This window comes from Rhinatrema bivittatum, chromosome 14, assembly GCF_901001135.1.
Source record: "Rhinatrema bivittatum chromosome 14, aRhiBiv1.1, whole genome shotgun sequence".
NCBI classification, from domain to species: Eukaryota; Metazoa; Chordata; class Amphibia; order Gymnophiona; family Rhinatrematidae; genus Rhinatrema; species Rhinatrema bivittatum.
Genome location: NC_042628.1, coordinates 6,714,018 through 6,727,947, shown reverse-complemented (window position 1 = coordinate 6,727,947; position 13,930 = coordinate 6,714,018). Strand labels below are relative to the sequence as shown.

General features: G+C 43.2%; 1 protein-coding gene across 1 annotated transcript; it reads left to right on the top strand.

The window, feature by feature from the left end:
* Positions 1-119: 119 nt before the first annotated feature.
* On the top strand, positions 120-8,523 carry GID4 (GID complex subunit 4 homolog). The gene is made up of 6 exons (XM_029576132.1): positions 120-461; positions 3,828-3,887; positions 4,613-4,720; positions 5,482-5,583; positions 6,478-6,608; positions 7,170-8,523. Exons 1-6 carry the CDS (start codon positions 153-155, stop codon positions 7,231-7,233), a joined length of 774 nt encoding a protein of 257 aa, XP_029431992.1. The 5' UTR covers positions 120-152; the 3' UTR covers positions 7,234-8,523.
* Positions 8,524-13,930: the final 5,407 nt, after the last annotated feature.

Sequence of the window (13,930 nt, the reverse complement as noted above, 5' to 3'; positions counted from 1 at the left end):
GCCGGCTGCCGACTACAACTCCCGGCGGCCCCGCGGCCGGAGCGGGTCCTCGCCGCCCAATGGCAGGAGGCTGCGGCGAGCGGGCGGGTCCCCGCTTCTGAGAGCACCAATCAGCGGCGGCGGTGCTGGCGAGGCCCTGTGTGTGTGTGTATATGTGTGTGTGTGCGCGCGCGCGCGCGCAGCTGGCAGGAAAGCTCGCGGCGGGCCGGGGGAGACCTGGTGGTGAGGAGGTTGCGCTCCCCGCTTGCAGTGCGCCCCCCCGCCGCCCTCCTTCCGCCGAGATGCCGGTGCGCACCGAGTCGTGCAGCGTCTCCGCGGCCTCGGGTTCCTCGCTCATCCCGCCCCCTCCCATCAACACGCAGCAACCCGGCGTCGCCACCACCCTGCTGTACAGCGGCTCCAAGTTCCGCGGCCATCAGAAGAGCAAAGGCAACTCGTACGATGTGGAGGTCGTGCTGCAGGTGAGGCGAGGGGGAAGGGATTAGAAGGCGCTTAGGGCGCACATTATAGGGAAAGGGGCATGAGATGGTGCCAAGGAGCCGCAGGCTGCTGGAACACTAATAACTGGAAGTCCTAGCAGGTAGGAGGCCAGATGCGAAGGCATTAAGACCGGGGCTGGGCGTCTACAGAATATGGATGAGAGATGTTTGCTTACCATGGAGGAAATACATGCAAATGTACCTGATGTAGATTCATTTGGGGTGTCCTGAAAAGCAGTCCTGTTTGTGGCACTCCTGGACTGGAGTTGCCTACTCCAGATTTAGACTGTTGCAAAGTTTTGGGTGCTAGATGGCTGTGAACTAAACGGGGGGATCTTGTATACTCACCTGCCTAAAATGGTAGGGCACAAGCAAGGAAGACCAGAAGAGCTGTTCTGGAGAAGGCCTAATAGTTTACAAATGGTCAAGCTGCAAGGTTGACAGCTTTGCAAGGTGGACAGGAATAGCTAGGTAGACTGGATAGGCTAGTTGGCCTTATTCTGCTGTCATTGAATGTGTTACTGTGCTACTTTGGTGTAGAGTCCTGGAAAGAGAAGATAGGGGCACAAGTGGATGCTAGGGCTGAAATAGGGTGGGGCGATAGGGAGCAGATGAGGAGGAGACGGAAAGCATAGGAGCACGCCTAGGAACAGATAGGGAAATATCCCTAGGCGCAATGGAGGGGAAAGAAGAATGTAACACAATGAAATAAAACAGGTAACAGAACAGCATAGCATAAGAAATGCCAACTATTAGGGATTTGCTGGACACTGTCGGAGGCACTGCTGGGCTCAGTGGATCTTGGTCTGATCCAGCAAGGCAGTTCTTATGTTGGGTCAGACCAAAGGTCCATCGAGCCCAACATCCTGCAGCCAGTCTGGTCACTTGGAAATACTTGGCAGATCCTGATGAGAAGATCCTGATTGCTCATTCCTGAAAATAAGAAGTGGCAATCCCTACCTCTACCTGGCTAATAGATAGTGGAAGAACATATATGACAGCATAAGGATGCCTTTATTTCTCACAAAAATCTTTTGATATAGAAAACAAATTTAAGAGGAGGCCTAAAAACAGGGGGCAATTGGCAACTCAGAGATTTGGCACAGAGAGTGATGGGTACTTAAAACAACTTCCCAGTGCAAGTGGTGGGTGCAGAAATGGTATTGGACTTCAAGAAAGTGTGGGACAAGCACAGGGATCCTTATTGGTGGAGAAGTGAGGGTGAAAATGGAGATCAAGCAGGGTGTGGTGTTGCAGTAGGCAGGAAAAATGGACAGAGTCCTGATAAGCCTGGTAGACTTTCTGCCCTTGTATTCATGCCAGCAGCAGAGCTGAGGGAGAGTGATTCATTTTTAAGCAATGACCCTTTTCATCACTTTTAAAAGTTGGCAACTAATGTGCGATAAAATTAAATATTTTCACAGAGACCAACTCCTGTTGGATCTTTCTGAATGGTGCTCATGTAATTCATATGGCTTTGGATTTTCAGGACTTTGAATTTCTGAGTCAGCGATTCATCCAATCAGCCACCCAGATGGAAACATGAAGACCTGAGTATTGTACAGTGTGAGCAGTAATGCTGAACGAGCTCATAATAAACTGCAAAGCACATGCTGCCGGGGCAGACTTTCACCAAGGGACAGAAGTGCCCAATGCCACCAGCAAAAACTTAGCTCCTTGTACATGTCTCAGAATTAATCCCTAGATCATTTTTATTCATTACCAAGATATTATAGGTTGTCAGCTGAGCATCTCTCTTGACAGTGTTTATGGTAAAAATTGGAAAGCAGTATTCATTTATCCCATATCAAGGTTTGGCATTTGTGTTAATCATCTGCTGTTCTGAGCAATTTATTGATTTGAGCCTTGGTGATTGCAATGCTTTACATTGCTTTTGTATGTGATGGTTGGTGTAATCTTGAAACAGGAATTCAAGCGTGAGTACTAGGTGCATTTCAAACAGGCTCTGGGCCTGATTTACTATGCCATTTTTCCCATAGATACAGGATGTGAAAAAGATCTTAATCAGACCCTACCTCTCTTATAATTAAAGGCAAAGCACAGCAATTTCAAATAATGACACCCTTTAAAAATTGTAATCTTGTGAAAGAAACTTGCAGAAACGAATACGGTGTTGACTCTCCATCAGTAGTAGCCTTTGCAGAGAAAGCTTTTTAGTTGAAACAGCATGAGTGAGGTAAACCTGCTTAGAAAGAGAGCTCTCTTGCCCTGGAAGAGCACCAGCTTTGGGCTTGCTCCTAGTTTTATTGTGGCCACCATTAGCGGGTAGGCTGGCAACTGCTGCTGTGTTACAAAATTATCTTTAAACTTAATTGTGTTTAGAGAAGAGATCCACACAAGATGGTAACAAGCAAAACAAAGGCATAGTTCATGCATATGTGGGGCAGATACAGAGGGTGGTGATGAGAAAAGATGGATGACCAGAGATCCAGTAGGGTCTGCAGTTGCCTCTTATATTAACAGTTGCCTGTTAATATAAGAGAGGTTTGTGCCTTAGGGTATATATAACCTGTCCCATGCTGAAAGAAAACCTTACCTTCCATGTATTATGCAATATTTCCAAAGTACACACTTCAAATAGCCATGCCTCGTTATTGGGGGTTTCTTTGTTGTTGTTGTTGTTTGTTTTGTTTTTTTAACAAGCTTCAGTTCTAGGAATTTTGTTCACACCAATTCCCCCTCAATCCCATGGGAGCAGTGATGTGTAGTTCTTTCATACAGCATGAGATTGGCTTCTTTCATTTCATTTTTGTGATTTCCTGCCATTGGGCGCAGTCTAGTCCAGTGAGAGTGAAGTCATCTCTTGATAATGTGATAGCTCTCAGAAATTCAGAGAAATTTGTGGGAACTGCTTATGTGAAATATATAGCAGGTGGGCTTCAGTGAGTGTGGTGTTTACATGTAGCACTTATTGGTGCAGAGAGCACAGCAGTGATTTAACTGGAGCAGACATCAATCTCTTTTAGTAAGCATGTTTAAATATTAGCAGAGCTGTTTATATTGTAACTTGAGTTTCTGTTCTGGTGTATCTTGTCATCCCTTAGATTACAAATCATTTCGGACTGGAATCTATATCCCTCCCTCTATGCCTGATGTTTAAATGCTGCTATTCCATGCATCTCATTTATTCTAATTTTTTGTATTTTCCTGTAACTCCCGTGGACAGTGGCATTCTATGCCAGATCCGTGCCATGAAATGTGTGTTGGGTTTTGCAACCTCCAGCTACAGCAGTATCCCATATAACTGGATCTGAAGTGTTTTACCAAGTGATTTAAGTGTAAGCTGGATCCTCCATCTGTGCCAACATTTTCTGTCTTCTCTTTCAGCACGTGGATATGGAGAACTCCTATCTGTGTGGATACTTGAAGATCAAAGGTCTTACAGAGGTGAGCCCTTGGGAGTGACCTCACGTTCGATATACTGTATTTGCATTTCTCAGATCACATGTTTGCATGTCGTTCGATTTCTGCAGAAGTTTCAGAATTTAAGTAAAATAGTTTATCTTAAGTTCCTGAGTGTTTCTTTTCTTATGGTGCATAGCATGGACATTTCTTGAGTTCTTGGCAAAGGCATTTTGTTTACCTTTTTAACTCGTTCTCCTGTAGAAAATCAAGATTGTGTTGGAAAAAATAATTACTTAAATTACATTCACAGATATCCACAAGGGTTAGGCAGCTCTCGGGAGTGATTTAAATTTACAAAAATTATTGTTGTCCAAAAGGAGTAGTGAAACTCAGAATAACCCTTCAGAATCAGCAGTTAGCATAGAAAAGGGCTTCTGTTTTGTAGTCCTTGATCTGCGAATTAAAAATACCTTTCTAAAGATAGAGGTTGTGTGGTTCAGTCATTGGCATTCATGAACGGAAGATGGGACTCTCTTTAAGTTCTTGTCCTGACTCTTGTCATTGACCCTCTCGCGTCATCTCCTTGTGCCCGGCTATAACTCGGCAATAGTTCTCTCTTTGCCCTTTCCTGCTTTGTTTAGAAGCTTTGTTCAGGGTGCCAAACGCTTAAGCTTGGTGGTAATGGAAGGTAATCTTCCCACTCCCGGAAGGTTTGCTCTGCATGGCTCTCTCCTCGGATAAAGCTTTGTTTTGCTTTTTCTTTGCAGGAATACCCAACCCTCACTACCTTCTTTGAAGGGGAAATTATCAGTAAAAAGCATCCGTTTTTAACGAGGAAATGGGACGCGGATGAAGATGTAGATCGTAAACACTGGGTAAAAAGAAGTTTGTCTTCGATTCTGTTTCCTCTTGGGCTTCTCGTTCTGTCTTTCTTCCGTGCCAGACCTCCTCACCCTGAAATGGCAGAAGTAGCCATTCCATGCAAACAATTCTTGTGTTTTATACATGGCCACCAATCGTTAGTTTCCTCTTGAAAATCATAAATGTCTTGTAAATACTGGAGGACTTGGCAGCCAATCAGATATCTAGGTTGGTTGACCTGCCCATAGATCTTGTGTCCATTGTGCTCCCATGGAATAAGGATGGAGGAGTCTATTGCCAAGTTTTCTTAAAAACTAAAAAAAAGATAAAGTATTTTAAAACACCTAGAAGCACTCTGTATGTTCAGTAAAATACACAGTGGGAGATGTTAACCGCAGCATCTGTCAGTCCCTGTGGGTTTTGGGTTTTTTTAACCCATTCTGTTACTGAGAGTGGGATGCAGCCCTATGCATCGCTTAACCATCGGGCCACCAAATTACTTCAACTTCAGTTTAATATATTTATCTGAATTGTAAGTGTGTTTACTGTTCTGGCACCATGTATACGTTTTGACTGCTCATTAATGGTCTCCCTCAAGCTAGAAATCATCCGTGGGTGGCCTCAAAAGCTTTCAAGTAACTGAAGGCTGCGGAATGTTTGTTCTACAGGAAGTAAAGAGGGAATATGCAGCAGACTTTCACAGTCTGGTTCATTCGCTTAAAACATTTCTGCCGTATTTCTGCATAACACAGGGTTTTTTTTCCTTGGCTTGCAGGGCAAGTTCCAGGCCTTTTATCAGTATGCAAAAACATTTAACTCAGACGACTTTGATTATGAGGAGTTAAAGAATGGTGACTATGTCTTCATGAGGTGGAAGGTAAGCTCATTCTCAGGTCCTAATACAATGGAAGCCTGGATCAGTCACTTTGTAATGATTGGGAGCAGTTCAGAGAAGTAAAGATTTTAATTTCACATTTCTTGGGGCACGTATGCTACCTCTGAAAAGTAAATACACTATGTATGCCTTAGAAGACAGAAGAGATGGGGGTATGATAGAGGCATTTAGCTGCCTCAAAAGATATAAATAATGCACAAGAGTGCTCTAGAAAAAAAGAGGTAATAGCAGTGGTAATTTTCCAAACAAAAAAAAGTATCGCGTGGAGGCCATCGGTGGCCTCTATCTGCCCCCTTTTTCCTAATGAGGAAAAGGTTGCAAGTTCAAAAAGGTTGCAGGTCATTGACCTGGCAGAAAATCACCACTCGGGAGCAACATCAGAAAATATTTCTTCATGGAAAGCTGGGGCATGGAATGGACTCCCAGTGGAGGTGGTGGAGACAGAGACCTGACAGGAAGTCCCAGAAGCAGAGGGGAAAGGGAAGGGAAAAGCAGAAATCTGCTGGGGTCTGTGGCATTGCACCAGGATCCCCATTGTTTTGATCTTGTATTTCTGATGTGTTGTGAACTGCTTTGGATTGGACTGTATAGGTAGAAGGTAATAGGCAAATACGGCTCAGGAAAGTGAGGGAGGAAAACAAATGAGGAGATTTGATGGGCAAATTGCTCTTTATCTGCTGTCGTGCGCTGTGTTCCTCCTCTCCTCTTCAGACGCTGTAGTGACCTGTGCCAGTCGGCCTGCATACACCTCCACCCTGGTGGTGACTGCCCTGGGCGGAAATCCTCCATTGTCTTTACTGCACGAAGGATGCCAAATGATAATCAAGTTATTTGCTTCCTCCTTTTTAGTAACTGCTTCTTTTAACTTGTACGCAGGAGCAGTTTCTAGTACCAGACCACACAATCAAAGACATCAGTGGGGCTTCCTTTGCTGGTTTTTACTATATCTGCTTCCAGAAATCCGCAGCTTCTATAGAGGGCTATTACTACCACCGCAGCTCAGAATGGTGAGAGAGCAGCTTTCCTGTTACAGGGACCCTGGGGGTGGGCTTTGCTGCTTTGCCTTGCTGTCGTCTTCCAGGTTATTTCATTTGTCTCGCCTTCTGTCCTAACCATCAGGATTCTGACTTGCTGATGCGCAGGGGGGGAACTTGATGGGCTCTCTGCTTGGTCTTGTCGGCTTTGTACTTTTTTTTGCTCCCTTTTGTAGGCAGCATTTGCACTCACGTGGGGAATTGCGTGCAGAGTTGGTGGTGGGTCCTGCTGGGCTCGGCACATCCCAGAAAAGCAGCGTAACGGGGGGGGGGGGGGGGCTGGCGGAGAGATGACGCGCCATCTCTGTATCTGATAAACAGTTCTATAGATTATCATTCAGTCACGGAATAACGTTTTGAGGTTTTTACTGTGCTGTCCGGGCTTAGCAGAGCAGGACGCCTCTGGGAAAACGTGGCCAGGGTTCTGTGCAGTCAGAAGGGCGGGGGGCCGCAGCGTCTCATTTTCACAGAGTAGAATTGCTGTTGTGTGTGTGATTCTTTTCAGTTTCCTGATCTGTCTTTTCTTTTCTAAAGGTATCAGTCGTTAAATTTAACTCACGTCCCAGAACACAGTGCACCAATCTATGAATTCCGGTGACAGCAGCGCAGGAGAGATGTTAAACCACCGTGACCACCGCCGCAGGAGAGAGCGTGGTCAGTGAGGACAGTTCTGAAGCCTTCAAAGTCGGGCAGACGCTGCCTCCTTCCTCTTCTGTCCAACGGACGAGACATCGAACGCATGAATGTTAAAAGCCATCAGGCCCCCAGAGAGCGGGGCTGGCGGAGCTCGATTCCTCCTCCCTCCTAAGTGGCAGTTTCACCTTTAATCCTGGTTTTTTAAGCAACTTTCTTTAATTGCACTTTTTTTTCCTTGTTACTCAGCTTGTGTATCACCAAATTCTTTTCTCCGTACCCCTAATCCACCAGGAATGAAATCCTGGCGGATTCAATAATCAGTTGTCGGTAAGACACCCGGGAACTTTTGATCATTGTGTCGCGTCACACCCTGGTGTGTCTGGGAAAAGGTGAGAGGAGAAAGCCAGGTCAGTCAAGGGTAACCCTCCCCCTTTTTTTTTTTTTTTTCCTGTCTTGCTGGGAGGCCATAGTAGGTGCGCAGCGGCACAGAGGTGCGGTCTGAGGAACAGCAGTGGGCTGCAGCGTCACTCGGCGAGTCCCCATCCCCCAGTACCGAACTGAAATCCCTGCGTCGGTAGGTCTTCAGTTCCAGCTGATGAGGCCGGGGAGTTTGGGGGGTGGAGGGGAAGGACGCAGATCCCTCTGAAATACCACAGGCCACTTATCCGATAAGAACTGTAATTAGTTCTCACCAGCAGCGTGGCAGGAGAACTTATCCAGGCTGCCAGATCTGGCTACGAAGCTAGAAACTCCCATTATTTGTGTGTAAGATTGCACCTAACTCGCAATCATCAACCTTTGAGGGTTAAAACTAAACATTCAAAAAAAAAAAAAAAAAAGAAAAGAGATATAGAGAGAGTTTTATTGCGAAATTATTTTTCGGGTTCCTGTAAAGAAGGACCAGCATCAATTGCACAAGTGCTCAGAGCTACAATGCGTTTTCTGTTTTCACATTGAAAACAGTGAAATGTCCGACATATTCGTGGTTTCTTTTTGTATGTATATTTAATCAACAAACACTTTTGAAAAATGGGTTTGTCCTGGTGTTAACCTGTCCTGCAGAATTATCCGGCATATTATTTCGGATTTGTACTATTTTTCTGGCTGTACAAACATCAATGCTTAATATTACCTTAATCAGGTAAAGAGGTAATTACTGTCCTTTCAAATCATATTGGACTTTGGAATATTCAAACAAAAAAAAAAAAAAGACAATAACCATGTTGAATTGAGTCAAGCCTTGGGTGCCAAAGTGTGTGTGTGAATGTGTGTGTGTGTGTGTGTGTGTTAGGAGGCAGGGTGTTAACAGTATGTTAAAGTTCAGTATCCATTCTATAATGAATGCCACGCTTTCTGAGACGCAGTTTCGCTTGCGTTTTCTGACTGCTTAAAAAAATGAATTTATCAGTCTGCGGCGCTTAATTCTTGAAGTACACTAGAAATACAAACAATGTGTAGACGAATGAGATTTCTGCAAAACCTGTGGCTGGCCCCAGCGTCATCCACTGCACGTTCCCTGTGCTTCAGGGCTGGTCGATCCTGGGAGGGCTCAGGCCTGGGACAGAAGAAACCTGTCTGCCTCAAGAGCGGGAGCCCCCTGGCAACTCGCCAGTGCCTTGCCATCTCTCAGACTGGCAAGGGTGCTGGGCTGAAGGGGGGGAAAAAAGTGTGAGGTTTCTTATAAACTTTCATTATACTAGGAAAAGCTTTCAGCATTGGGAGCCCTTACTGATCTTGATTCAGCAAGATGTTTTACCCTAGGTAAGATGACCCAGCTGCAAAATCTGTGAGCCGCTTGACTACAACAGAAAGCTAAATTTGGCCGTTTTTCAGCCAGTTGTTTTCAAAAGGTAGCTCACAAGTTTAAAGAGAGGGGAGCTACGTAGTATTCAGAGTCATAAAACAGCACCCACTGTTAGCTGACCTGTTTGGCAGCAAGCATAAGGTGTGTGTGATGCTAACTTGCTACTTACTGCGCTTGTTTGAAAAAGGAAAAAAGAAAAAAGGTATTTCTGCCTGGGGAAAAAAAAACCCCCAAAACATTTTTTGAAAGCCACATCAGCAATGCCTCCTGTTTCCAGCTGTTCTCTGCCTCCTGTATCTGGCCTCTGAACAGCCACAAAACAGAGGGAGAAATAGTTTGAGTTTTTTTCTGCCTGTTTCCTACATTTAATACACAGTTTTAATGTAGTCTTTTTTTTTATACTTTCTGGAGACACTGATCTGCCTGTGTGACTTGCAGCTTTAATATGGCATGCTTACCTTCTTCAGACAGCTCCCTAACGTTTAATGTGTGTGCTATATTTATAGTTGGCATCTTTCTCATGGAAGAGAATTCACAAATCCCAGCACATCCAAGAAGTATGAGACCCTAAAACAGAAACCTTATGGAAAACAGTTAAGCAGAATCGTTGTCACCTTATTATATATTTTTCACCTAATCCCATTACCTGGGCTGTCCCGCCTCCTCTAGAGTACCCTCAGGTTTGTGAGTACTCTGGTTTGGAATTTTTTTGTGTGTTAACAACATTCTTTCACCAGCAGAAAAACATTTCAGAGATGATTACTTGGAAGACAGTTTTAGGGTCCTTTGTTTTCTAAGTATGCTGTGATATATGCACACACAACTGTCGAGAAGCTCAATATATCTCCCTCCTGACTGCAGCATTTTATCTTTTATTTGCTTTTTCGCCATCTCCAAATTCCCCTCCCAATAGGCGGTTGGCCTGAGAACTGGAATACTGCAAGGGGTACAACTCAGCACCTCTCTTAGGCCAGTAGGGGGGTCACCAAAGGAGCTGCAGTGGTTTTCCCTACTAACAGAGGCTTGTGGTGTGCCCTGGCCCTGATGGACAGGGATCCAAACCAGGATCCTTCTGCTGCGGAGCCAGGACCTGACCCACAGAGCCAACACTCTAAGTACAGTATTTAAGTTCACCATAGTGTGAAAGGCATTTTTAGCTTCCAGTTGGTATGAAGGATGTGAAATGATGTTGATGATAAACTTCCATACAAGGAAAACTGAAATGAATGATTTTATTAAATTGTTTTCTTGCAAAATTGGTATTTCATTATTTTGCTTTTGAAACTATGAAAAACTGCATATTTGAATGCATGAAATTTTTTATTTCTGAAGTTCATTTTTAAGTTGCAACACAACTGCCTTCTGCTTCTTGCAAAATTATTTATTATATTACTCAGGTGGTGGGCTGGTTAGGGCAAGGCACTGGTGAGATGGAGAATGATAAAATCATGTGATTTCTCTGGATCTGTTTTTTGTTTTTATTAAGTAGCCTTTTTGGTCTGTGACTGATCCCTGGAGCAAAAGTTGTTGTGGCCAGCTGTCAGATGTTTTCTCATAATCTTGTCAATTCTTTAACCAGAGCTCTCTTTCAAAAATACAGATCAAGAGAAATTGTCATCTCAGATTTTGGGTGTTAGAAGGGGTTCCTTATTTTCTTTCAATTGTACATAAGATGTTTCAGAAGGGAAAAATGTTGTGCATTGCATAAGGTCTGTAGGTTGGCTGTGTAACTACAGTGAGAAACTGTAAATTCCGGTCACTGTTGACAAGAGGGATATTGTTAAAAAGGATGTTAATTTTTCCAGGAACAGAGCCCTAATATTCTCAAAATAAAGGCCCCTCCCCCCAATTCAACTTTTTTGTTCTCTGTAAAAAAAAATAGTTTTATTTGCATTTAAAAAAAATTGTGAGTAAGAGCACAGGAAGTTATATCCGTCCTGGAGAAAGCAAGTTCCTTGCAGGCTGTGATGAACGAAGCTAACTTTTCCAGGGTGCTGTATAAAAGTCCAGATTATTATTAACAACATAATTCCCCAACGATAACAATGTGCATGAGCTTTGGAGATGACATATGTCATGAGATGAGAAATGTACACCATCATCTCTGGGTAATTCTTACATTAGTCCAATAAGAAGTATCACCAACTGCAAAGAATTCAGTATTGTGATTAAAAAAAAAAAAGTTATGAATATGATAGAATAATAGCAAGGAGGACTTGCATGGAATCAATGAAAGCTCTAGTTTTTAATGAGATGTATTGGGTGCAAATATGAATGTGGATAAGGATTTGGGATGGGAGAATAATTTTACAACATTATCAACATCCAAATAAAGGAAAAAAAGTATTTAAGAAATCTGTTTTATACTTTTATTTTCTGTTAAGTCAGTTTTTATTACTATCTACCACCTAATTGACCTGTTGTGTGGTTTGTTACTTACTTAAAGCAGCATTATCTCTTAGGTAATAGTGTATAAGAGACCTGGAGAGAAATAGCTGATAGAGTAAATCCATAATTCAGGAGCCTGGATTTGTTGAAACAGGGCCCATCAGAACGTAGAGAGATACAGTGCTTTACAGACATGTTACCTTGGTATTTCCTCTGAGTTATGTATGAGCTATTCCAAATATTTTAAATTATAAAACTCATTTTTCTCTGTCCAAGGCTGTCTTTTACATAATGTGGAGCTGACTGCATATAGCTGGCCTATGCTAAAGTGATCGTATGTGGGCATGCAGCACCATTTTACAGATTTTATACCTCTGCAGAAAATAAAAATAACTTTAATAAAAACCTTTTTTGCATCCATCTTTCAGGGATACTGATGATAAACCTTTTTAACTATGTGAATTATAGAGCAGAGAGATCCACAAGCTATACTGGAGAAAACTCAATCTTCTGCAGCATCAAAACAATCTATTGGACCATCAAAGATGTCAGTTTTTTGACCTCTGGATAATAAAGGGGGCTGATGGAAGCACTAGGCGGCTGCCCAGATGTCTTTTGGCAGCAGATCAGCACTCCACTGATGACTTCTAGTGGTGATTGCACTACTCCTTCCTGCTTGCCCAAGTCCATGCAACACAACTTCCTCTTCCAGGCCTACAGCGGCTGGAAGTTGCGGGAGAGCTTGAGCTCCCCAGGACTGGAAGAAAGCAGGATTTGAGGCGGAGCAGTGACACCCAGGCTAAGTATGCCAAAGTGAGGAACAGGAGCAGCATCCACCATGCAGCCCAAGAAGCAGGCTGCTGTCGCACATACTGGAGGGGGAGAAGAATGTGAGCATGTGTGTGTGAGCTAACATGAAAGATTAAACATACATGTGTGATAGTGTGTGCACATGAGAGACAAAGGAGAAAGTTTGTTTGAAACCCCTATTCCCATAAATCCATTACAATTTCAGGGTGACCGAAAATCAAAAGTTACTAAGTATGGGGGGAGGGGGGATTTTTTTAACATTACTTTTGGTTACTGGGTGTTATTTGATGTCTTGTTTTGAAATATTTTATTGGTATGTGGGAAATTTGTTTCTGAATTTTTAGTTATGGGCTGTCCCATTTATCAGCTGTTTTGAAATTTTAATTATATGGTTTTACTATTATAATGTTTTATATTTCTTGATTTTATTGTTTTATAATGAAGAGGTTTCTGTTTTGGTATTGAATTGTATACAGAATCTGGCTTGTTGCAGTTTCCAGTTCAATTTTTGTCTGCACATTTCTATTTATACTTTATGGTCTCTTTGGCCTAGATTCATAATGTTGCTATAACTTTCGCATGAATAGCGTCTGCGGTTAAACAAAAAAAAAAAAAGGGGGGCATGTTTAGGATAATTTTTGAGTTACTAAGGCTCTCATATTAGTCAACTATTTATAGCACTATAGGAGGGTCAACTAGTGAGGTGAGGTTTTGGTGGTGGTCTTGGGGGCACTCATCAGCACTCCATTGATGACTCCTAGTGGATAGCCTCATCTTTGTGTACCTTTCCTCACTCCAAATCACATCAAAGCTTCACTGATGTGTATTGTGCTGTTCGTACCTCTGACTGTGCACGTAAAACTGCCCCCCAAACCCTAGGCCACCACCAAAACCTCACCTCACGGGTTGACCCTCCTACAGTGCTATAAATATTTGACTAATCTATGTTCCACCCGAGAGGCAGGCTTGTGCGCTCTCTCTCTCACGTGGCTACCGCACGCAACGTTAAACACCCTCATTTTTATAAAGTCTGATTCTGTATTTGGTGCGAGTCTGTCTGTGTTCTTAAATGTGTAACTGAAGTCATGTATTTTGCTAGTGTGAAGAGAGCTATTGCATCCTGGCTTGTCCTAATAGGAGGTGTATAAGTGCTTTAGGGCCTGATATAATAGTTGCAGTATTGCCTTTTCATAGGTAGGATTGTTACTATTTGTTGGCAGTTCTCTTTATTTTATTTATATTCCAATTTTCAACACTTCAATGCAGAAGTCATTCAGATAGTGTAGGTATTACCCTGACCCAGAGTGTTTACAAGCTAAGGGCCTGATTTACTAAGGCTTTTCTCCCATTCTGAATCTATGGGAAAAATGTCTAGTAAATGATACCTTAAGGGGCCAATGCAATACGATGCTCACACGAGCGCACTGTTTAACCCGCTGTTGGACACGGGTTAAATAGGCGGTAATCCACCCCCTAATGCAATAAGGGGATTCGTGCCTATTTAACCAGCTTCTAACACGGAGTGAATGAGATAGTGCTCATCATGTGCAAATGCATGTGAAGCTATTACTCATTCACTCCGCATTCAAAAAAAATAAATGTGCGTCTGAGATGCACATTTATCGCTCAGATATTAACACCTGCCTGGAGCAGGCTT